The sequence below is a fragment of the Strongylocentrotus purpuratus genome, unplaced genomic scaffold, assembly GCF_000002235.5.
Source record: "Strongylocentrotus purpuratus isolate Spur 01 unplaced genomic scaffold, Spur_5.0 spur5_scaffold_7, whole genome shotgun sequence".
Taxonomy (NCBI): domain Eukaryota; kingdom Metazoa; phylum Echinodermata; class Echinoidea; order Camarodonta; family Strongylocentrotidae; genus Strongylocentrotus; species Strongylocentrotus purpuratus.
The window spans coordinates 9,340,119-9,363,715 of record NW_022145613.1 but is presented as its reverse complement, the minus strand read 5'-3'; the positions used below and the strand labels follow the sequence as shown (position 1 = coordinate 9,363,715).

Genomic DNA, 23,597 nt, shown 5'->3' with positions numbered 1-23,597 from the left:
AGACAGGTGGTCTTTGTAGACAGGTGGTCACTATAGCAGGTTTGACTGTATTTTGATGTGGGATATAATATCCAATCATGCATACCTGAGTTGATGAGAAGCCACCGAGGGCATTACGCTGCGTGTTGAGCCACTTCACCATCGGCATGGTCTCTACCAGAACGTCACCAGTGGGTGCATTCCGGTTCATGAACGCCAGAAGGACGTAAGACGTCATTTCCACAGCAGAGGAGTCGGCCCTGCAGAAAGCGTGACAGTGGGCGTCTTCTTCTACTACTGTGCTAGGGCTGGTCTCCGGCTTACTCCAGTATCTCTGGCCATCTGGAAGTTTAAAAAAAAAAAAATCCAATGAGATGCACAGTTCGCTCTGTTTGATACCGTCCACCAAACTGCACCACAGAAATATTCCTTTTAGTTTCAATCAATAAATTGTTCTTCCACAAATCAATCTTTTAACCAAATGTTTATTTAGATGGACACATAAATGAATGGATGGTTCTGCAAATTGAACACAACTGAAGTGAATTGAAAGATTAAACGAGAACTCGTTTGAGATTTAATCTCAATTATATAAGTAATATAAAATGAGGGTTTACGTTAAATGAGACCCCGTTAGTGCGCATGCGCTAATCAGCAATATTCGTAGATAGCCGAGGATGTGCCTACTGAACCAAGCAGAAAGATAACGAGAACTGTAATTAATAACAATACCCAGCACTAGGGAGGGTAAGGGAGGGACGTAAACCCTCATTTTATATTACTTATATAATTGAGATTAAATCTCAAACGAGTTCTCGTTTAATCTTTCAATTATACTACGTAATACCAATTTCGGGATTACGTTAAATGAGATTTCGAAGCTCAGTAGGCCATCCGATCCAGTGCTCAACACAAAAGTATACATTATTGATAGAATAGCAAGCTAAAGCATGCTGCTAAGAAGGTAAACCAGCTGACCTTAAAAGGCGATGCCAATTCTAGGACATCCTTTAGGACGCCATGATTGCACCTGTGAAATTGACGTTCCTGTTCTCTACTGGTTTCATGTAATAGTTTCGAAACGTCCGTTCAGAAGACCAGCCCGCCTGGGCTAGTATATGCTTGATAGGCAGATTTGAACTGTTTGCTGCTGAAGTTGATGCAGCTCTAGTAGAATGAGCTTTGTAGATGTCTGTGTCGATCCCTGCTGAGGTCAACGTTTCCTTCACCCATCCGGCGATGGTCTGCGTAGTAACGCGTTTGTGCGGTTTCTTGAAGCTGATGAACAGATAGCGTTCCTGTCCCCTGACGCTCTCCGTTCTGCGCAAGTAGTGCCGCAAGTAGTTAAGTACACATAACCTCCTGTCTGGTGGATATGCCTTCATTTTCAAGTTGAAGTTCACATTCCCCGGTTTTGTTTGCTTTAGGAGGTCCTTAAAAATGAACAGAACTTCGCTGCCCTTGATTTTCATGTAGTCAAGATGCAAGCTGTGCAGTGACTGGACCCGCTGGGCCGATATCAGCGCCATAAGTGTGCAAAGTTTCATAGTCAGAGTTTTTAGCGTGAGCGAATTCGCTGGTGCCCACTTCCGTAGATAATTAAACACTATGTTCACATCCCAAATCTCCTTATATCTTGGCGCTGGAGGGCGCAATTGAAAAGCTCCTTTACAAAAACGACTAATAAGAGGATGAGTTCCAACTGTACATGACGAATCCTCAAGTACTAGGAATGCAGACAAGGCGCTGCGTGCAGAATTTATAACACTATAACTAGCTCTTTCACTTTCAAAGAGTTCTGACAAAAAATCAATTACATCATTGGATCTCGCCTGGAGATAGTTCAAGCCTTTTTTATGGCAGTATGTCTTCCATTTCCTTATGTAAACGGCATAGTTCTTTGTCGTTGATGCTCGCCACGATGCTGCTATTACATTGATAGCTCTTGCACTCAAACCTTTACTTTCTAGTGGCTGGCGCAGCACCTGCAACAAAGCAAATTAAGCTGATTATTAAGCGGGTGTGGCTCATTTGTAATAGGCTGTGCTAGTAAGTTTGGCCTTCTTGCTATGAACATTGGCTCCCCAATAATCATACTCTTCAAAAGAGGGAACCATGGTTGGGTAGGCCAGTTTGGAATTACTAGTAGGCCTGTTGCATCATCGCATTTAATCTTTTGTAAGCATTTTGCGATGAGGCAGAAGGGTGGGAAAGCGTAGAAACTTAATGGTTTCCAGTCGATTGTGAAAGCATCAACTGTTTCAGCTCCAGGGTCAGGCAGCCATGAGATGTATCTGTCAACTTGCTTGTTTAATCTTGATGCAAATAGGTCTATTTCTGGGGAACCAAATTGCTGAGCAATTTCTTTGAATGCATCTGTATTTAGCATCCACTCTGTCTTGTGGTTAAAGTGTCTAGACATGTGGTCTGCCTCTGTGTTTAGTTTCCCTGGTAAATGGGCAGCTGATAGCCATATGTTCCTACTCATGCACCATTCCCAAATGTGTTTGGCTGCCTCATTGCAATCTGCGGACTTGCAGCCCCCCATATTGTTAATGTATGATACTGCGGTTACATTATCAACACGGAGTAGTACATGCACATTTTCCATATCAGCACAGAAGGATTGAACGCCAAACCCCGCAGCAACTGTTTCAAGGTAGTTAATGCCATAATGCCTAGCTTTGTGCAATTCTTTTTCATTCCATCTACCACCTGTGCATGATTGGAGGTTAGTAGCACCCCAGCCAGCCCCACTGGCGTCCGTGCGCAACTCAAGGTCTGGTTTCGGTCTTCTTATTGGTGCAAATGAAGACGTTACATGCTCGACCCACCATTGAAGCTCACCCTTGGCTTCATTTGAAAGTGTCATTTTTCTATCGAAATGACCTCTGTTTGCTTTCAGTGCTGCAATTTTGTCTCTCTCTAAAGTACGATAGAAGAGAGGGCCATATTGGACTGCTGGGAAAGTTGAAACGATCTTCCCAATAACCCTGGCAACATGCCTTATTGAGGGCTCCTTAGTGTCAATAAGCTCTTGACAGAGGCGTTCGACTTCAAGCGCCTTGCTTTCTGGAAGCCTAATTTGCATAGTATTTGTATTCAGAACAAAGCCAAGGAACGTTATCTCTTTGGTGGGGGTAAGTACCGATTTTTCAGGGTGAATAATGAACCCGAGTTGTGCAAGGATGTCAGTGGTAGCCTTAACAGCTGCTTTGAGCTTTTCCTCATTTTCTGCAATGAGGATTGTGTCATCCAAATATCCTACCACAATGTGACCAGCTTGTCTGAGCTTAGAAAAAACTGGCTTTAGTAATTTTGTGAATAGCCTTGGTGCTGTACTGAGACCATTGGGCAGTGCTTTGAATTGCCAACATTGACCATTGACAATGAATTTGAGGTATTTCCTATCCTCTTGGTGGATCGGTACTGTATAATATGCATCTCTGAGGTCGACAGAGGCTAGAAAATTGTCAGGGGATACAAGATCCAGCACAGTGTGGATATTATCCATCTTAAAATGCTTATACATCATGCATTTATTCAATTCTGAAAGATCGAGGATTAGACGTACACCTCCAGTTCTTTTAGGCGTAGTAAAAATATTAGAAATGAATTCACCCTCTTCGTGTACACAGGGCTCAATAACATTTTTACGATGGAGGCTAGTAATTTCTTCTTGAATGCGCTTAGCATCCTGGACACACCGTTTATAGCGTTTAGCCTTTAATTCAGGCAAGTCTTTAATTTTTTCTACATCAAACTCGATCTTGTATCCCGTGACAGCCCTAATAACAATAGGGTCTGTTGTTAGCTCTTGCCAATTTTTCCTAAAATACCTCAGTCGACCGCCCACTGGGGGAACACTACTAGTACTAGTACTAGCATTAGTCATATCATTTTCGCTAAAAATGAGATCAAAGTGTGATTGTGAATCACTAACCTTGTCGTGACTTGGTCTTGGGAGTTCTACTTCCTCCTCTGCTGGCCCATGGGACCCCTCTGGGCACCTGGCGCTTGCATTTGAGGCTGGTTCGGAGCCTGAGACTGAGTGTACGGAGGCTGTCTGCCCCTCCTGTTCTGTCTGTACCCTAAAAAAGGGCCACCCTGCGATCCTGACATTGGCCTGCTATACCCGCGGGATTGGCTCTGTGAGCCCCAGCGGTGCCCCGGTGCATTGTAGCCACGTCCCCGATAGGGATGCGAAGCAAAGCGGTTTTTGAATTTGTCCCTCATTACACCGGCCGCTGCCAGTTGCTGATCTTTGAGATCCTTCACCTGCTTTCCGAGATCATCACCAAACAAAAGTCTAGTGGCTGGCAGAGTAGGTTTGCACAGATGCGTAAACCTTGCATTCAAGTCAGGTTTTATGAGCTCTTTTCGTAGGCAGTTCAGTTCAAAGTTAGCGTTACAAATCAACGCCAAAGCATCTTGCTGTGTATCAGTTATACCGCCCGTAGAAACGGAGCGGGCAAATGCATTGATGCCATGAGTGAGTGATTTCTGAACTCGCTGTAACTTCAAGTCACGGCTTTTTGTCATCGGAGGTAGATTGTCCCATATCACAGGGTTCACCTTTGGTGCCTCTATAATCTGACAATTGCTTGGAGCTGGGTATTTAGCGGTAACTTCATCAAGAACTTTCCCCTCCAATTGGTGTGTCATGAGATATGAAGTAGATTGGGCTATCTCCTCCTCAATAGGATCTCCGATATCCGACGCCATTGCGAATTTTGCGGCGATCGAGGGAATGACAAAGTTATCAGGTTGAGGCATGTCTGAGTCAAAATTCTCTTCCTCCGAGACGGCGCCCGCTTCGGTTGCATCCGCGGGTAGACCGTAAAAATCCATGAGCCCGGTGGGCGGTATGTCATTCCCGTGGTCGAACGGAGGCCGTTGCACATAGTCTTCCCCGCCGGTAGCCCCGGTGGGGCCGCGAGACGAAGACGGGTGTGAGCTGCCGGTGACAGCCGTAGCATTAGCAGCGGGCAACGCCTCAACCACTCGCGCAAGAAGCGCTTCCATTTTATCAAGTCTGTTATTAAAAGTAGAAAATGGAACCGTTGATTCCACTTCCTGATTTTTCTCGCTCATTGCCTTTGGCTCCGAGTCCGACTTTGTTTTACTTTTAGCTTTCCCCGGCCCACTCTTGCTGACTTTGCCAGCCGTGACTTTGCCACTGGAGTTGGGTAATTTTTTCTTTCCGTCGGAGCCCGTGGCTCCTGCGCTACCAGGCGGTGCCTGGGGTGAAAGCGCGGACGGAGGAAACGCAGCAGTGCTGCTATCCATTTGAGACATTATAATTCTATCGATAAAATATCACTTCAGAAGGGCGTGATTTATAAAAATAAGCGTCTCAAAGTTATCAGTAAATGTCAAGGGTGAAACTAATAACGTTTTTTACCTTTGAAATTCGGGGATTGCGTGGATAATAATATCTGATTTCTTGAGCCAGAAAGGTGTCCTTTCGCTCAAATAACACGCGACTAACGAATTGCTGATTAGCGCATGCGCACTAACGGGGTCTCATTTAACGTAATCCCGAAATTGGTATTACGTAGTATAACTGATGATCTTCTGAACACGTTCAGTCAAAGGACTAAATTACGCCTCATTGGAAATTCGCCTCATTTAGATTTGAGCGGTATACACTGCAGCGTTTTTAGAATTAAAATGATGATGTACATGTAGGAGTAATACACTTCCAATTTCTCTATCTCGATTACACAGAGCTCAGTGAATATGTGTAGGACCTTTGATGTACTCGGCTGCCATTCATTTACGTGTTTTTAAAAAAAAGGGGAGGTATACAAATGTGACTTTTATTATCATTATGTGACAAGTTCTTTTTCTTCTTATGAGATCATACATAGCTTACCATCTCCGACAGCCCTTGTGTTCAGGTGGTTGAGGGCAATGGTCTGAGTCGCATATTCTTCACCCAACCCCAGAGCATAGCTGCTGATAGCTAGAGTGTAGGTGTCCATGGTCTCTCCTTCAGACTCGATGCCATTCCTGATGCAGCTAAGACTAGACACCATGTGGGTGTCCTGCCAGGGTGTGGGTGAAAAAAGGGAAAATTGTCATTTTTTTGTTTGAGATATGCATGTGTGTTCAGTTAGAGAGTACATTTTAAAAAGTGTTTACTGTTATATCACTTTCATACTCAATGTCATTCCTGGGACCCGTTTCACAAATCCTTTTTTCAATGACAAATGACTAAAATCAGTGACAAATCTGCTGATAACCAATCAGAAGCAAGGATTTCAGTAGCTTATAACAAAAACTGTCATTTATCACTGATGACAAGTTTTGTGAAACGCCCCCCTGGTGTCACTGAGACCCAAGATCAGGAAGAGATGAAAATAATAAGGGGGGGGGGGTGAAGGGAATATTGCCCTTTTTTGATCAAGATATGCATTTTGTACCAATTATCTCCCCCCCCAAAAAAGAAGAAAAAAAAAGAAGAAGAGAGTTGCTCTTCATATCAGGGATTACATATCACTATGCTCTATACTATTTAACCAAATACCAATTTACTACATGTATATGCAAATATTGCTCTTCTACAAAGAGATGTTGCAAGTTTACATACACTTTTAACAAATGTAAAGGTGAACTCTGAATAGACTAGTTAACTGGGGTATTGTGTGAGGAGTTTTATGTTATCCTTCATTTTCTTCATACTTCATATGAAAGTTAACGTATAGAATGCCAGGAAAAATCTTGATTTCATAAATTGTTGTTGGAGCATTAAACATACATAGCACATGAATTATATCATCCATTTCTAGAACGTTGTGGGAAGATACTAACTTCCACGTATACTTCCTTAAACTGGTCTATTCTTGTAATCATTGCCAATTTGAAGAATACTTACCTGAGGATTAGCGCCAGCCTCTAGTAATGCTATGGTGACAAAGGCGGTCATGGTTACTGGACTTAACACAGAACCCTAAAGAAATCAACAACAACAAACAACAATGAAAACGGCCTTTAAATAAGGGTGGTCCACAAACAAAAACTCAAACAATCAAATAAAATTGCAGTATGAACTGATGTATGCGAAGCACAAGGTCCCTTGTGGCCAGGCTCCAAACGCTGTAAGGTTCTAATATCCACTCTGGTACAATCTCATCCATATTTTGAAGCATTTTCAACCACATTTCATAACTAATATTTGATAAATACTTTGCATAAATTGATACTTATTTTTGTAGCTAAAATTTTCAAACTATGATCTCATTTTCATCTTCATTCAATTTCACACTTTTCATGGGGAAAATCGGCTGATTAAGTGCATGGATTTCCCCACAGTAACATCATTATCATCACCGTTGTCATCATCACCATCATCATCCTCGTCGTCGTCGTCGTCGTCGTCGTCATCACCATCATCATCTTCATCATCAACATCATCAACATCATCAACATCATCATCGTCATCATCATCATCATCATCATCATCATCTTCATCATCATCATCATCATCATCTTCGTCATCAACATCATCAACATCATCAACGTCATCATCATCATCATCATCATCATCATCAGCATCATCGTCGTCATCGTCATCATTATCAACATCATCATATAGTAACAGACCTGCATCTCCCTGTGGATGACACGCCCTTTCTTCACAATGCAGCCGTTCTCGTCTCGGGGGTTCCTGCTCAGCCAGCGTCTTGTCATGTCCAGGTTGTCCTCATCGATGTCCATGAAGTCTTGGGCCTGGCTGAAACACTTGAGAACAAAAGCAGTCAACCAGGTGCTTCCCTCCCCATCACTCTGACCGAAGGCACTGTAGGAGTGGTCCCTGAGCTGGTAAGTGAGCTCCCGCTGATAGCCTGCAAATCAAAACGGTAAGAATTGTGCACCCCCGTGAGAATTCAAAGTAGGTTGAAAAGATGCTGATTTGAACCGATTATGAATGTTGTTGTTTTGTAAATTTGAAATCCAATGATGTGTTAAAAAATCAAGGATATGTGATTCATGAAAGGTCTTCCCCCCTTCCAACCACCCTCTATCTACGGCAAAGCATAGTGAAACAAGTAAAATCACTATTTTATAACTAAATTTTGCATCATCCTTTTTGCACTTTATGTCATCGTGAATAAAGTATGCAAGCAGCAATAGTGTAGTAAGATATATTTGCTCTTTGAAAAATGCTGTTGCAGTGTGGGTTAATTAATAGCACATTCAGTTTTAGGATTATTTTGACAACATTTCTTTAATCAAACAGTTTAAAGCTATAATCATGTGGGGGCATCTTAGGACTTGAAGCAATCACATTGCTAACATTGACACATCCTATTTTCAAAGGATAATTTCGATTTGGGTTTTTTTTTTGTATTGTTTTTTTTAAAACTTTTTTTTTAATTCAAGAATATCGTGAATGCTTACCACTAGTCATGAACTTGAGTGCCTTGTCGTTAATTTCTGATGTAAGCTGGCCGGTGCGAGACAAGTACTGCATGACATAGATGTTAGGAGCCATGAAGATCATGTTCTGCTCTCCACAACCAAACGGCATCCTCAGCAGACCGTCCAGGTTTGACATCACAGGTCCCATGATGTCGCCTGAAGAATAGAAGTAGGTTTAATAAGACAGAGGAAAGAGAGAGAAAGAGATGGAGAGATATAGAGAAAGAAAGAAAGAAAGAAGGAGAGAGACAGACAGAGAAAGAAGGAAGGAGAGAGACAGTGAGACAGAGAAAAAGATATGGAGAGAGAGACGGAAAGAAAGGAGAGAGAGAGAGAGAAAGAGAGAAATAAGGAGAGGCAGTGAGACAGAGCAAAAGAGATGGAGAGAGAGAGACAGAGAAAGAAAGGAGAAAGGAGAGAGAGAGAGAGAGAGAGAGAGAAGCAGGAGGGAGTGATAGTGGGAGTGAGAGAGACAGAAGGAAAAAAAGAAAAGAAAGACAAGAACAGGAGACTAGTAATTACACAATAAATATGAAATAAATGTGAAGAGAAACTCCTAAAATATATTCATTATGTAGTATGTCATATGATAGAATTAATTCTCGGGGAAGTGAGACAACTGAGGATGGGAGGTGGGGGGGGGGGGGGGGGAATAGGCATGCAGTAAAAACTACAGAGGTTATTAAAGAAGTAGACATAAGACCAAAACTTACCAATAACCTGTATCCTTCCACGAGCAGATCCTGGAACTACTTCCGAGGGTAGCCCAAGAGGGATGGTCTGCTCAAACACCCCATCACTATTATCTAATGTGAGAAGAAATGACAGTAGCTTAAAATGACCAGTATTCTTAGAAGTAGTTTAGCTTTGACCAAATAATAGATCAAACAGGTCACTACCACTCTTTAATAATTTATCAAATTCATCTGAATAACATTGAAGGTTACAAATTACAGACAGTGCTTTTAATTATCATAGAAAAAAGGGTTCATTGGCAAGAATTTACAAAGGAGGTTTAAATCAAACCATGGTCTTCACCATGTTTGTTTAAACCTCCACCATGGATTACAACTAGAGGATAAAAGCATATAATCATAAGCGTCTTTTTGGTGACTGAACATGAAGACACGGAATACTACGCTTACGGAGGTTTAAACCATGGATTAAAATACACCTCCCTTGTGAATTTGACTAATTAGGTATCCGATAATTCAATCAATGCCTTACACATCTTACCAGGTTATTATGCAATACATAATTCATTTAATCAAATTACTCAATGTAAATTTAACTGAAAAGGCACCTGCATAAACAAAAAACAACCAAGGGACAAATCGTGCCATGTGTCTTGTATGACAGATTTATCTTTTATCCGGTAAGTATATATTCTATCCCAAATTGAAAAATCTCTTTGATATGATGGCTGGTTAATGGTAGGGATAATGAAAGCACTTATATTTCAAGATCATATCAGGAGAGTTATTCATTTTTGGACGAAATAAAAGGATAAAGTCTTATGTTGTAGAGGGCAGAGTTGCACCACAACTTTTCCCTAGCTACAAGTTGCTTACCACTTGGACAGATCAATTCACTGAAAGTCTCCTCTCGCTCTGCACCTTCAGGCTGAAACAAGAAAGTACAAAAACACAATCATTGCAGTCGGTAAAAAGGCAATGAGCTAGAATGTTCCCCAGGGAGTGGAGATTGTACAGAATAGTAATTGATCCAGTGACCAGGGTAATAGTGATGACCTTAAGAACTTTGGTCAGTTAATGGTAACGCACTTTATAAGACACAGGTATTTTTGATTAGTTCTTGAAAATGTTAATTACCATAAGCGCTGATCTGTACACTCTCTGGCTTGTCAAGAGTGTTGTTTAGTCTTCTGCAAGCACACACTCTGCTGTGACATGATTCCAAAGCTTTTCAATAAGTCTCGCATCACTTAGCGAGTTTCTGGCTGTGACCTCTCAAATGTTTGAGCCCGAAAACTAAGTGTAGCTTATAACAGACAAATGGCATCATTTAATTAATATGTATACACTATACATTATCAAAACTTATAACTTATCACAATGAACAAATGGCATCATTTAATTAAAGGGGGTGTAGCATATGGCAAATACTGGTTAACGCCATCTACGACTTCTTTTGGACAACTGCACGCAAACAAATGGACTTGAATAGCGTTCACGAAACAGACAGAAGTTCTCCTCACGCTTCGGTTTTGCATATCTTGTACGCACTTGAATACCTGATTGGCCCCGAGTCAGGCCACAGGAAAGACACCTAGTCTCGTCATGCTACACCCCCTTTAATATGTATACCCTATGCATTATAAAAACCTATTCCTGATTTTGTGGGCTACGTACATGACAACCTTTTGAAAATAGAACTCTGGCGATATGAGTCTTTCACTTTTTTTTTAAATGCCATTGACGTTTTTTTTTTGCATCTTGAACTATTATCAAATGAACAAAAATTATATCGTTATGTGGAATAATAGTTTTGAAAATGTTAATGACAGTTAATTTGCTTCAAAGACTATTACAAAATTGAAAATAATTATGGGAAATGAAACTTTTGTGGATCAGGACCGGTCCCAAACTTTGCAAAGCTTCTGATATTACAGTAAGCTCATGCAAGTAGAAGATTGAATCTTGAGCCTCGATTTTTGGCTCCATTTCTTCGTTATTTGTATCAAACTAGGAACCTTCATATTTGATATGGTTTAGAAATGACAATCTCTGGCAGTCTTCGGGAGCTACCTGCTTCGTCATCGTTGCAATAAACCTGCGAAATATTAATTCTCAAATTTCTGCTTTACACAAAACAAATGGCAATTGTATATATCAACGATGAAACTTGTAAATTGCATGTAAATATACAGAGTAGTTGTTCAGTTTTCAACATCTTTTCATGTGTAATCAATGTATTTTTAAGCCCTGTACTATTTACTCTATAAATTGAACAACTTCAGCTGTAAGCTGCATGTTGGAAGATTTGTTTTATCGCAATAAACCAATACAATGCGATACAATACGACTGATAAACATTTTACCTCCACCAAAATGGTGTCCTCAAGAGCATCCGTGACAGGGAAAGTGATGTCATCTGGAGGCGTATCACCACGGTCAGTGCTTGGCATGGCACTGGCGGTAACTAGGAATATTACAATATACAAAAAACAGAGGGAGCTGGTCATTCTGGAGACGGTAAGTAACTTTGTAAGCACTTGGCTTGGTACTGATGGTAACTAGGAATATTACAATATACAAAAAACAGAGGGAGCTAGTCATTCTGGAGACGGTAAATAACTTTGTAAGCACTTGGCTGGGTACTGGCGGTAACTGGAAATATTACAAAATACAAACAACAGAGTGAGTAAGTCATTCTAGAGACAATAAGTAACTTTGTACGCACTTGGCTGGGTACTGGCGGTAACTAGGAATATTACAATATACAAACAACAGAGTGAGTTAGTCATTCTGGAGATGGTAAGGAATTTCGTAAGCACTTGGCTTGGTACTGGCGGTAACTAGGAATATTACAATATACAAAAACTCATTCTGGGGATGATAAAGTAACTTTGTAAGCACTTGGCTTGGTACTGGCGGCAACTAGGTACATGTATAAGATATATGGTAAGACAGCGGAGTAGTTATTCTGGAGACTATGCATCTTTGCCATCACATTAACACTCTATTAAAGTGCACTTAGTCTTGAAAATGCCTAAATACCAAGAAAACCTAGTCTTTCTTCTTAAAAATTCTGAACTAATTACTGAATTATGTGGTGTAATATGCACGTATATGTTTATAGTATTGAATAATATCTGTAGCAAGATGAACAATGAAACAGGGAACCAAACTTGAAAAACTTGTCTCATCATGAAATAAATGTACACGATTTCGAACAAATTATTTAAGAGGGTGCAAATACACTAAGATACCTGGTTGGCTGTCTGACACATATTCCCTTTACATTATCTCTACAGGCACATCCCACACGAATATAACACTTAACTTCAACCTTGGCTGAAAACTATACCTTAAATTAGCCCTCACCCTATACCTCACCTTAAACACTTGCAACCCTAACCCTAATCCTACATCTTTGACAAAATAGAGCGCAGAGAAATTGTCGCCGGAGCAAATATTAGAACATACCTCTGATTGGCAGGTCGCCCAGCTCCGTAGGTATGATCTCATACTCTAGTGTCTCAGCAGAGTTGCCACACACTTCAATGTCCTCCGAGGCAGGGCGGGCCTCAATCCTGAAATCGGAAGACTCCGTCATGGCGAGCTGGATCTAAGTAGCATTAATGAAATAAATGTATAATAATTTAAACGCCATGAATTAAATATTCCACAGAGGTGTATTTACATCTGAAATTCAATTCAATTCTTTTTATTCATCCAAATTCACAAGAATACATGGAAATTTGTTTTGGTCAAACATTGTACAAATACGCAATATATGTAGAGTTCCAATAACAACAATAACTATCCCAATAATATAAATAGCAATAATCATAAAAATAGTAATACAATATTGACTGGCTTTGAGGGCAATGTGAGAATAATGTGCCCAAGAATTATAAAGAAATGTTACATATTTTGGATCACCATGAGCCGACACTGTCATTTTCCAATAAGAATTCCTGTGACAATGAGTAATTTCAAGTTGGGTGTTTAGGGCTGGTAGTAGTGTTAAATAAACACAAACACCAGCCCTAAACACCGAAATGGAAATCAGCTGGTGTTAAGGCTTTGACCTCTGAATATCATCAACTTCCGGTAGCTAGTGTTATCGATTTTGCAAAATTGTCGTCTGCTGAACCGACCTTTGTGGCTGGTGTTAATATTTTACGTATAAATGTCCTATACACTAACACTAGCCCCTAGGGATAAAGCAAATGTTGATTTCCAGTTCGGTGTTAGTGTTGTATCCGCACAACAGTCAACGCACGAACGACACTAATTTATTGTCTGACGATCAAATAAAAATATGTGAAACAGGTCCTTTACTATGTGATCCATACATTTTTTTGTGTAAAATGAGTTATTTTATAAGACCAGAGAAATAAGTGTAAATTTATTCTGTGCTTTGCATGATATCTTTAGTTTTGATGTACTATTTCTAAATCATTGTCATGAAATCAAGTCTGTGTGGCAAAGTCACATTGCGCACAGTGGTGTTAAGCTATCGATATTGATATCGGTATCGAGCTCTCGACTTCATCAGCAAATTTTTGCTCGATATCACCCAACTTGAGTTCACTCATAGTATTTTAAGTATTGACTCACGTTCAAACAGGTGCTCAGGTAGTTGAAGATGGTAACCTTGACAGGGACCTTCTCCCCTCGAATGATGGAGTACGGAAGGGTGTAGGAGAGGAAGAAGGGCTGGAAAGCTCGGATGGATGCAGCCTCCGCCACGCCTATACCATGCTCAGAGGAGAGGCAGAAGGCGTTAGCTACCCAGTCAGTGATGGTGTGTGGGATCGCTTCTTCTATCACGCTTTGCCCATCAGACCTGACAGAGAGAAATACAGCATGAAAGAAAACGCTTAGTGTTGAGACTCTCGACCTTTCAAAAAAACTTTATGCTTGTCTCATTACAAGAAAATTGCTGTGGTTTTCCGGATCAAATGTGAACAAGCCTTAAAGGTATCGTTCAACAATGTTAAATCTGAGATGCATGGCCCTATCCCTAGTAGTTTTGTGTGTTGCGAAAATATATTTTTTCCCTATTTTTTTCCTATTTTTTCCCTATTTTCTGGAAATGCAGCCTATTTTTTCCCTATTTCCTTCAAGAAAATAGGAAAAAAAAGCCCTATTTTTTTCCTATTTTCTTGAAGGAAATAGGGAAAAAATAGGCTGCATTTCCAAGTACAAACTATTTTTTCCCTATTTTTTTCACCTATATTTTTTTTCAGACTATTTTTTTCCTATTTCCTATAAGAAAACAGGAAAAAAATAGTCCTATTTTTTTCCTATTTTCAAGCACAAACAATTTTCCCCCCATTTTTTTTACCTTCAACTTTTGTGGACTATTTTATTCCTATTTTTTTAAAGAAAATAGGAAAAAAATAGTTCTATTTTTTCCTATTCTCGAGTACCAAACTATTTTTTCCCTATTTTTTCACCTTCATCTTTTTCAGACAATTTTTTCCCTATTTTTTCACCTTTATCTTTTTCAGACTTCTTTTTACCTATTTGCGAGTACTATTTTCTTCCTATCTTTTGCACTTAAATTTTTTATGACATGATACAAATTTGTAAAATATTTTTTGTCTATTTTCTAAACTTGCATATTTTCATTGTTTATGACTGGCATCCTATTCAAAAAGCCCGCTTCTCCTGCCATTATCTCTGTTGTTCATTTTGCGACTTATTGGTGGTTTTTAGCTGTGGGGTCACATATTGAATAGTGAGCTCAAAGATGACCATAAATAAACAATGTGTAAAAAGAAAATGTACGAAATTTCAATTTTGTTCCTTTATTAATATTCTTGATTTTATTTACAAACTATACTGTAGTGACTAGTGCACTCAAAGATAACCATACATAAACCATGTGTAAAAAGAAAATGTACACATAGAAATTTCAAAAAAAAAAAATCTCCTTTATTAATAGAAAAAAAAGCATTCGATCGAGATATTCCCGTTCTATGTGCAAAGTTTCAACGTAGAGGACAGTACGCAAGTACGTAATTTGAAAATTACCCGTTATTTTTTTTCCCCACTGGCACTGCTATGCGCATCGGACTTTTGCTGATTTTCGTTCATCAAACGTCTCCAAATCACACCAAAATGTCTTCCAGCAATTATTCTAGCGATGAAATTTCATCAAGAGATAGTGACTCCTCATACTCCGATGCCTCCTTATCCCATTTTAGTGATTCTTCCCAAGAAAATGAGCCCGACAAATGTTCAAAATATAATACTAGTCCCACTCGTAGAGAAATGAGTTTGTTGTCGAATGACGGAACATCGACGAGCGGAACTGGCCCCAGAAAACAGCTGAAAAGGTACGTTTATTTCTGAAACTTAATTATATTATGATATATATATTTTTATTGTGTCTGTTGTTGAATATAATGCTATTTCATAGACATAGTAGGCCTATAGAATGTTATTTTACGTATCAATATTCCCATGTAGTGTTGAGGTTGTAACTTAGACTACAAAACTTCTGAGTGAAGTGTACGTAGGCCTAGTGAATCTCCAAGTGCAGTGTAGTGTCTGTTAGTGAATGAGTGAATGTAAACAAACGTGATTACAATAAATCCACGTAGAAATTTCAGATTTTGTACCATTACTACGTCTGTCAATTATATATCCTTGCATGATATAATGTTTTGATGTGGTTTTAGGCTAAATTGTATCTCAAATTATTTTTCTAGGAATCAGAAAACACAACCTGCTAAAGTACCACGCAAGAAGAAGAGCAAGTCTTCCAAGTCCGAGAGTGCATGTGTCTGCGAGGTATGTCCTTACTAAGTAGAAATCTAAATCTATTGTTGATAATTTTTTTAGGTTTATTTATTTCATGTTTGTTAGTTAAGATCTGACATCAAAATATTAGAGTAGTTTACCTCATCATTATGCTAGAACAATAATTTGCAGGTGGCACAATTTCTACCTAGATCTACATTATTTTTCTCTTTCCTTTTTATTTTTTTCTTCAACAAATTGTTCCTTTACTATTTTCTTTTCTGTGTTTTATGTTTTATTTTATGTATGTTCACCCAATATATCTAAGAATAAAATAACTCTAATTAATTGCCTACCTGAGTGGTTTACATTTCATGCACCTTGACAGCTCTTTGATGACTCCGTTGTTTCACCATCCGTTCGTCGTCAGCCTGGCATCTTTTTTGCTATCATACTTTTGTACACACATGTTCTGTGCCTTTGAATTTTTCATTATGAAATACATAAATACTTGTACTAAGTATTAATTGCATGTTCATAAATGTACCAATGCATGATTATTCTAACCCCTAACTCACATTTCATTTATATCTTTACAGATCCATTGAAACTAATCAAGCTACAATGTACATGTAACGTACAACCACGTGCCATTCGATGCCTGTGAACAGCATGACCAACATCTGTATCCTTTACATTAGTATTTGTTTCCATTTTATCATTGAGATTCATAGGCAAGTACAACATGTATGTGTACACAATGAGGGCCTGCATATTGTGAAGATAAAGGACCATGAGACCATTACTTATGATACATGGTAATGATGGTAGGCCTATACTTTGTAAAACTATTTGAAAATAGTAGCATGTAAGTCTGTCATTTTCTTGTTTATATATATCTCAATGACATGACATGTCATTGATTTTGTAGTAAGTGTTTCTAGATTATGATGATTGTATTAAGATTTTGACAGTTCAATTGAGATTGAGAAAATTATGTAACATGTCAACTGTACTATAGAGCATGCATGCATTGTTGAAAAATCTGTTATATGATTTATTTTATTTTGTTATCTTTGTAAATAACGAGGAAAAAAAATTATTTGTCATGATTTTCTTGAGGTTTGAAAATGTGATTACATTATTAAGAGCACTTTGCAATTAAATTGTAATAAAAGAGACAGAAAACAACACTCTCATGTCCAGAATACTGCTTTATTTGGTTACTAGTGAGGGAGAGAGCTTGTGATCGCCTGGCATATCCACATCGGCTCAGTAATAGTCCTGAAACTCACCTGAATACTTTATTTGAACAAAAATAGAAAGCTACATTCTAGGTGGATGATATTTTTTTAAGGCGGAGGCATATAGGAGACGCAGTCACATTTGTCTTGTTTTTTTTTTTAGAGTATAATCATAGCAAACCATGAACAACTCTATTACTACAACATGTACACTACAGTACTTAACCAAAGATTGTAAATATCAGTTAAGTTCTTTTATTTATTTGCTTATATGAACATACATACTATACTAAACTCATGTCATTGTGTTTACCTCTCGAAAATAAAGTACATGTATTTTATTTGACACATTCCCTTTTATTATTTTTGTTTGTTACAGTCCACTGCCATTATAACGAGGTGCTCGGGACCAAGCCAATTTCCTTGTTAAAATGAAATCATGTTATACTCAAGTTACTGAACACATTGGTTTGTTTAAAATTGGGACTGATGAGAATTGCCTGATAATAAAATCTTGGTGTATCCATGTTCGTTATAATAGGAGTGGACTGTATAACATTTTCCATATACCCATTGACTATTTTAAATGTTCTACTGAATGGATTGGACTGAAAGGATGAAGTGAATTTGACAAACTGAGTAGGTGCATCGATGCAGAGAAAAGAGCTGTAGGAGTAGGGTGACTATTCTACAGTGGAAACTTTTGACAATGAGGTCATGTGCAACCAAGAAATCTTAACCCCCAAAAGCTGTTAAATTACCTTGTCATTTCAGGTATAACTGATCTCTTTATATCAAGTTTGCACTGTATGATTTAATTGAATGTACAGAGTCGTTGACTGGATGTGTGAGATGGTAGTGCTTGAGAAATCCATGAAAGTAAAGGATGAGTGATCCCCCCCCCCCTATTTCCTGACTATTTTTTTCTGATTTCCTCACTTATTTACTATTTTTTTTCATATTTCCTTACTACTTTTTTCCTATTTTCTTACTATTTTCCCTATTTTCTTACTATTTTTTTTCCTATTTTCTTACTATTTGTTTTCCTATTTCCTTACTATTTTTTTCCTATTTTCTTACTATTTTCCCCTATTTTCTTACTATTTTTTTCCTATTTTCTTACTATTTTTTTCCTATTTTCTTACTATTTTTCCCTATTTTCTTACTATTTTTTTCCTATTTTCTTACTATTTTTTTTCCTATTTCCTTACTATTTTTTTCCTATTTTCCTCTATTTTCTTACTATTTTTTTTCCTATTTTCTTACTAATTTTTTTCCTATTTCCTCACTATTTTTTTCCTATTTCCTCACTATTTTTCACTGTCCACTAGCACCTAGTTATCACTATTTTTTTACTATTTTCTTCACCATTTTCTACACTATTTTTTCCCTATTTTTTTCCTATTTTCAGGTCTGAAAAATAGGAAAAAAATTGGAAAAAAATAGAAAAAATTGTTTCAAACCTATTTTTTTCCTATTTCCAAAACTATTTTTTCCCTATTTTTTCCTTTAAAAAAAATAGGGAAAAAATAGAAAAAAAATATATTTTCGGGACTATTCTTCCCCTATTTTTCCCCTATTTTTTTCCTATTTTTTTACGACTGGGGATGTGTTATCAGCGTCTGCGATATGGTGTAATATTGAAGCCCTAAAATATTGCGCTTCAAAATGATCACGAAGTGTCTCAAAAAAGTAAAGATCTTTGAGTGAGTGGTTTTACCATACTCATTTTTTCCCCAAAAGACTGTAGTGTCATAAAAACCATTGTGAAAACGGTTTTTGAAATTTTGATTTCCAATCACAAATATCTTGATAATCAGACAGGCGATCGGCTTGTCAAAGTCATGGGATTCCTGACTGACCTGAGGTTTTTAATTATGATTGCAGCATGAGCTAAATCCAGGATTTTGTTTAGAATCTGAGGCAAAGATACCCAATCCCTTTGAATGGTGCTTCTGAGAGAAACATTAGAAACCTAAGGTCTTCTAAAAAGTCTCTCCTTACTATTCCTCAAATAAATACAAAGTTTTATTGGTCACACTCTTTGCAGGCTGCATAAGCAGCCCTTTGGAATAAATTGCCAGAATATATCAAAACTTGTGATACTGTTGACAACTTTAGAACATGTCTCAAAACATTTCTTTTTAGAAGCAATTTCAATTGTTTACCTAAGTAAGATATGCTGAGCATAGACTAGGATCAACTTTAAGTTGGACTTCACTATGGCAGGCCATTCATGCCACTGTTTGTTCTCACCATTTACTGGTATTCGTCTCTCAAGGGACGTACAAATCATGGTCACAAATCTACAGCATTTACATTTTTTTTATAGTTTATTATTGAAGGAAAAAATATTATCTAAAGATCATAATTGAGAGAGATTATGGTGAGAGAAAAACAGTGGCATAAATGGCCTGCTATAGCTAAAGTCCAACTTTAAGTCGATCTTAGTCTATGTGAAACACTCCCAAGAACCATCACAGACATGTACCGGCGCTACAAAAGAAGCTACCGTTATTATTCCTTATCATCACCTACCCTAGTCTCTTGAGTTCCCAGAGCCATGTTTCGGGGAAGTAGCTGCGCAGCTCTGTAAGCGGGGCTGCCTGTTGTACATCCTCATTCAGATCATCAAAATTAATATCTATCGCCATTGCTACGGGAGAATCAAAAACCATTTGATGTTGAACTCCACGCTGAACTTCGGGCATTGGACCTGGTAGACCTCCTCTAAAATCAAAGTCTCTTCTTGGCACGTGAAAGTATACACATGCTGGTGCTGTATGGAAAGAAAGAAAAAAAAAATAACTGTATTTATATAGCACATTTTTCCAAAGGATACAGAGCACTGTAGTCTAAGGACAAATTAAAAAGAATTGCAGAGGTATGTTTTCAATTGATATTTGAAGATTGCAGGTGAGGTACTATTTCTTAAAAATGCAGAAAGCTTGTTCCATACGCATGGCGCAAAGAATCAATTAATTTAAAGCCAGCCTGTTTTTACAGAAATTGGGAATGAGAAAGGAATGAGCTGATGTAGATCAAATAATGATAATATATAACATTTATTAGGCGCTTAATACAGGTGTTTCTAAGCACACCATTGTCTGACTTAAAATTACCAACTAAAACTTGTAATAAACACAAAAAATATAAATATGTTCTTTATTCAATAAATCATGCATATATAATAACAAAAATAACTAGACTTTAATTCGTCACTTTGACGAATTAGGTGATACGTGCTATTTTGTTATGAAAGTGTGCCGATGATGATCTAATGATAATGATCATAAATACGATAAAGACCATGATTAAGAGTGGTATAGCGCCCCCTTCAGGTATTCGATAGAGATTTGTAGAATCAGGATTTCAGAAAAAGTCGCCTAACACGCAAACTAAGAAAATTCTGACATGTCACCTTTAATTGAAATTTTCACTATGATGATGTCATCGAAATGATAAATGATGTACGTCAATATTGTAGATATTTTATTAGCTACACCGTATCAAAATTTTGGAGAACATAGAATACCAATAAGCTAGATAGTGCTCAAAGATCAATGGCATAAACATTCATGATGTGAACGAAATTCATCTTCCTTAGGCATAACACGCAAATTAAGAAAATTCTGAAATGTGGCCTTTAATTCAATTTTTACTATGATGACGTCAATGAAATAAAAAGTAGTGTGTATTTATCTTGAAAGCAATTGCCTCAACTACAAGATACCGCAATTTGGAAGAAAATCAGTCAATATTATGAGAAATACACTAAATTTTCAAAAAATATAATGACGTCATAATATGCAATTTTGTATTTTGACTTCCAAGGCCATTATGATGACGTCAAGATGTATTTAATGGCCAAATGAGCTATGAAATCATATCTCCGACTCATACTCTATCAAAATATGAAAAAAAAATTGGCAGTCCTTATTCATCCCAATGGACTTTTTATGGCATATTTTTGCCCATATATGCTATGTAATACATGACCTCGCGCGCGCGGATATTTATCTTGGACGGACGCTCATTCCGTTATTAATAGTGATAAAGAGGTGAACATGGTATCAAAATGCTTGGAAGAATGTGCCAAACATGATGACAAAGAAAATTTGGCGATTATATGTTGCAAAATGCCAGAACGCGCAAAAAACGCGCGCGCATGCGCGTTTGAGTGATTTTTTGTCAAATGCTCCATATGGCTTGAAACGTATGCAAAAAAAATTAGGAATGATTTTGAGCATTTTAAATTTGTGCGCGCGCGTAAACGCGCGCACGAACGCGTACGCGCGGATTTGCGCACGTTTTTTGATCTGAAATTGACCGGAAGGATATTGATCTTATTCATGATAAATATGAATGAAAAATTACTTTCCGTTATGAAGATATGATCATAAGTTGATTTTTACAAAATGGCGCCTGGATGACGTCACGATAATTTTGAGTCCTTGAAAAGTCATGCAGTTCTAAGTTAGACTAAGATCTATCATCATGGCAAGTTTCATGATAATGGCTTTAGCCATTCTTGAGATATCCTGCGAACAAAATTGAGGAAGAATAATAATAATTTCTTCTATACAGACACAAAATAAATACTAGACTTTAATTCGTCACTTAGACGAATTAGGTGATACGTATGATAATGGTTTACAAAACGAATAATGCATTACACGATATATTATTTTTATAAAATGCTTCTCCCTTTATGATCTAACCATATGTCAAGATTAAATTGTGTCTCCTTGATCATCATGGATCGAGGGAAGATAGATTGAGACGATATATGACTATTGACCCTGTACAGTAACCAGTTACACCCTTGACTCTAATTTACATCATGAAGAACGCATTTGGACGATTTTATCTCATTCAAAGAAATGAAAATGTAATTGATAAGTGAATAGTGTATGATGTCACGATGTCCCGGCGTAAATAAAAAGTCAAAATAAATGTGGGAATACATTAGCAATTATTTTTTAGTTGTCGACGTGACATTAGCTAGTTGCTTTATAATAAAATATTTAAATATCGGATGGATATATACTGTCACTGTATAAGGAATGTAAATTAGACCAGAGTTGAATTAACAGGAAATAATGTAAGAAAGAAAAAAAAATGAGAGGCAGGGAGTGTTGAATTTTTTTTAAAGTAATGCATGGAACTGTAGATAGCTGAAGATATTATTCGGAAAGGAGAGGAGCTTATCAATCATCGAGGCCAGGATGGTAAAAAAAGAGACGAAAATGGAAGTTTGATTTTGACCCATCGTCTTTGACCACAATTTCCTTCATGATTCCGTCATCAAGAAAGAAAATAAGTTGTATAAGGAACTTAGATCATAACCTCAGCTACTACATATTAGAATTTAGGAGAGATTCTAATAAAGATAAATGATATATGGTTAAAAGTGCATTGTCGTTGATTACGAAATCAATTAAAATTGATTGAAATTAAATGATTTAACTTTAACGAGCAATATGATGATGTCGGAAAATCCGATTAGCCAAAAAGATGTAGAAAATAATATCTACAACTCATACTCTATCCACATATCATTTTGAGATATTATGGCTAATTAAACATAGGCATGTTTTTTTTTAATTTCTTGGAAATGTGCGCACGCGCGTGTTGTTATCTTTGACGCACGCATATTACATCAATTTGAGTCAAAACTGACTGAAATTTACAGGGATTGTTAATGAAATTATCGTTAATCCAAAACGAGCAAAAAGAACGAAGAAATTCGATCCGCGTGCGATACAAACGCAAATACGCGCGCGCTGACCGGCACGCGCGGACATTTTTGAAACGCTCAAAATCGGCTGAAACGTATGCAAAATTACTTGGTTTGGAGTTTTGAGCATTTTTTTCTTAAATTTCTTTTTGACGCACGTGTACGCGCACGTTAGAGGGGGCAGACAAATTTGCGTGAGCTAAATTTCTGACCCATGACCTGAGCATGATTGATACCAAATTTGAATTGAAATCGATATTGCATGGCTGAGATACGACCATTAATGACATTTTATATAATGACGTCATGATGACGTCACAATGCCCTGGCGTCACTGAAAAGTCACGCAGTTCTAAGTTGGACTAAGATCGATCTTCAAAGAAAGTTTCATGACAATGGCTTCAGCCATTCTTGAGATATCCTGCGAACAAAATTGAGGAAGAATAATAATAATTTCTTCTATACAGACACAAAATAAATACTAGACTTTAATTCGTCACTTAGACGAATTAGGTGATACGTATGATAATGGTTTACATAACGAATAATGCATTACACGATATATTATTTTGTAAAATGCTTCTTCCATTTATATGCTTCTCCCATTATGATCTATTCATATGTCAAGATTAAATTGTGTCTCCTTGATCATCATGGATCTAGGGAAGATAGATTGAAACAATATATGACCTTTGACCCTGTGCAGTAACCAGTTACACATTTGACTCTAATTTACATCATGAAGAACACCTTTTGACGATTTTA

General features: G+C 37.6%; 2 protein-coding genes and 1 long non-coding RNA gene across 3 annotated transcripts in view; 1 reads left to right on the top strand and 2 right to left on the bottom strand.

The window, feature by feature from the left end:
- The window catches only part of LOC594798 (alpha-2-macroglobulin), a 53,336-nt gene that overhangs the window by 8,079 nt on the left and 21,660 nt on the right, over positions 1-23,597 (bottom strand). The window contains exons 17-27 of the mRNA XM_030974281.1: positions 19,631-19,871; positions 13,716-13,944; positions 12,576-12,717; positions 11,468-11,568; positions 9,978-10,029; positions 9,120-9,212; positions 8,386-8,562; positions 7,588-7,829; positions 6,860-6,934; positions 5,858-6,029; positions 86-321 (exon numbers count right to left, since the gene is read on the bottom strand). Coding sequence (XP_030830141.1) covers positions 86-321; positions 5,858-6,029; positions 6,860-6,934; positions 7,588-7,829; positions 8,386-8,562; positions 9,120-9,212; positions 9,978-10,029; positions 11,468-11,568; positions 12,576-12,717; positions 13,716-13,944; positions 19,631-19,871 — 1,760 coding nt within the window. The remainder of the gene's footprint in view (positions 1-85; positions 322-5,857; positions 6,030-6,859; positions 6,935-7,587; positions 7,830-8,385; positions 8,563-9,119; positions 9,213-9,977; positions 10,030-11,467; positions 11,569-12,575; positions 12,718-13,715; positions 13,945-19,630; positions 19,872-23,597) is intronic.
- Positions 1,501-5,547, bottom strand: LOC115919844. Its single transcript, XM_030974282.1, has 2 exons — positions 3,923-5,547; positions 1,501-1,964 (listed from the first exon to the last, which is right to left on the bottom strand). The coding sequence occupies exon 1, from the start codon at positions 5,275-5,277 to the stop codon at positions 3,949-3,951; it is 1,329 nt and encodes a 442-aa protein (XP_030830142.1). The 5' UTR covers positions 5,278-5,547; the 3' UTR covers positions 1,501-1,964; positions 3,923-3,948.
- On the top strand, positions 15,146-16,439 carry LOC115919845. The gene is made up of 2 exons (XR_004062038.1): positions 15,146-15,442; positions 15,818-16,439. It is a non-coding gene; the product is annotated as an uncharacterized LOC115919845 (long non-coding RNA).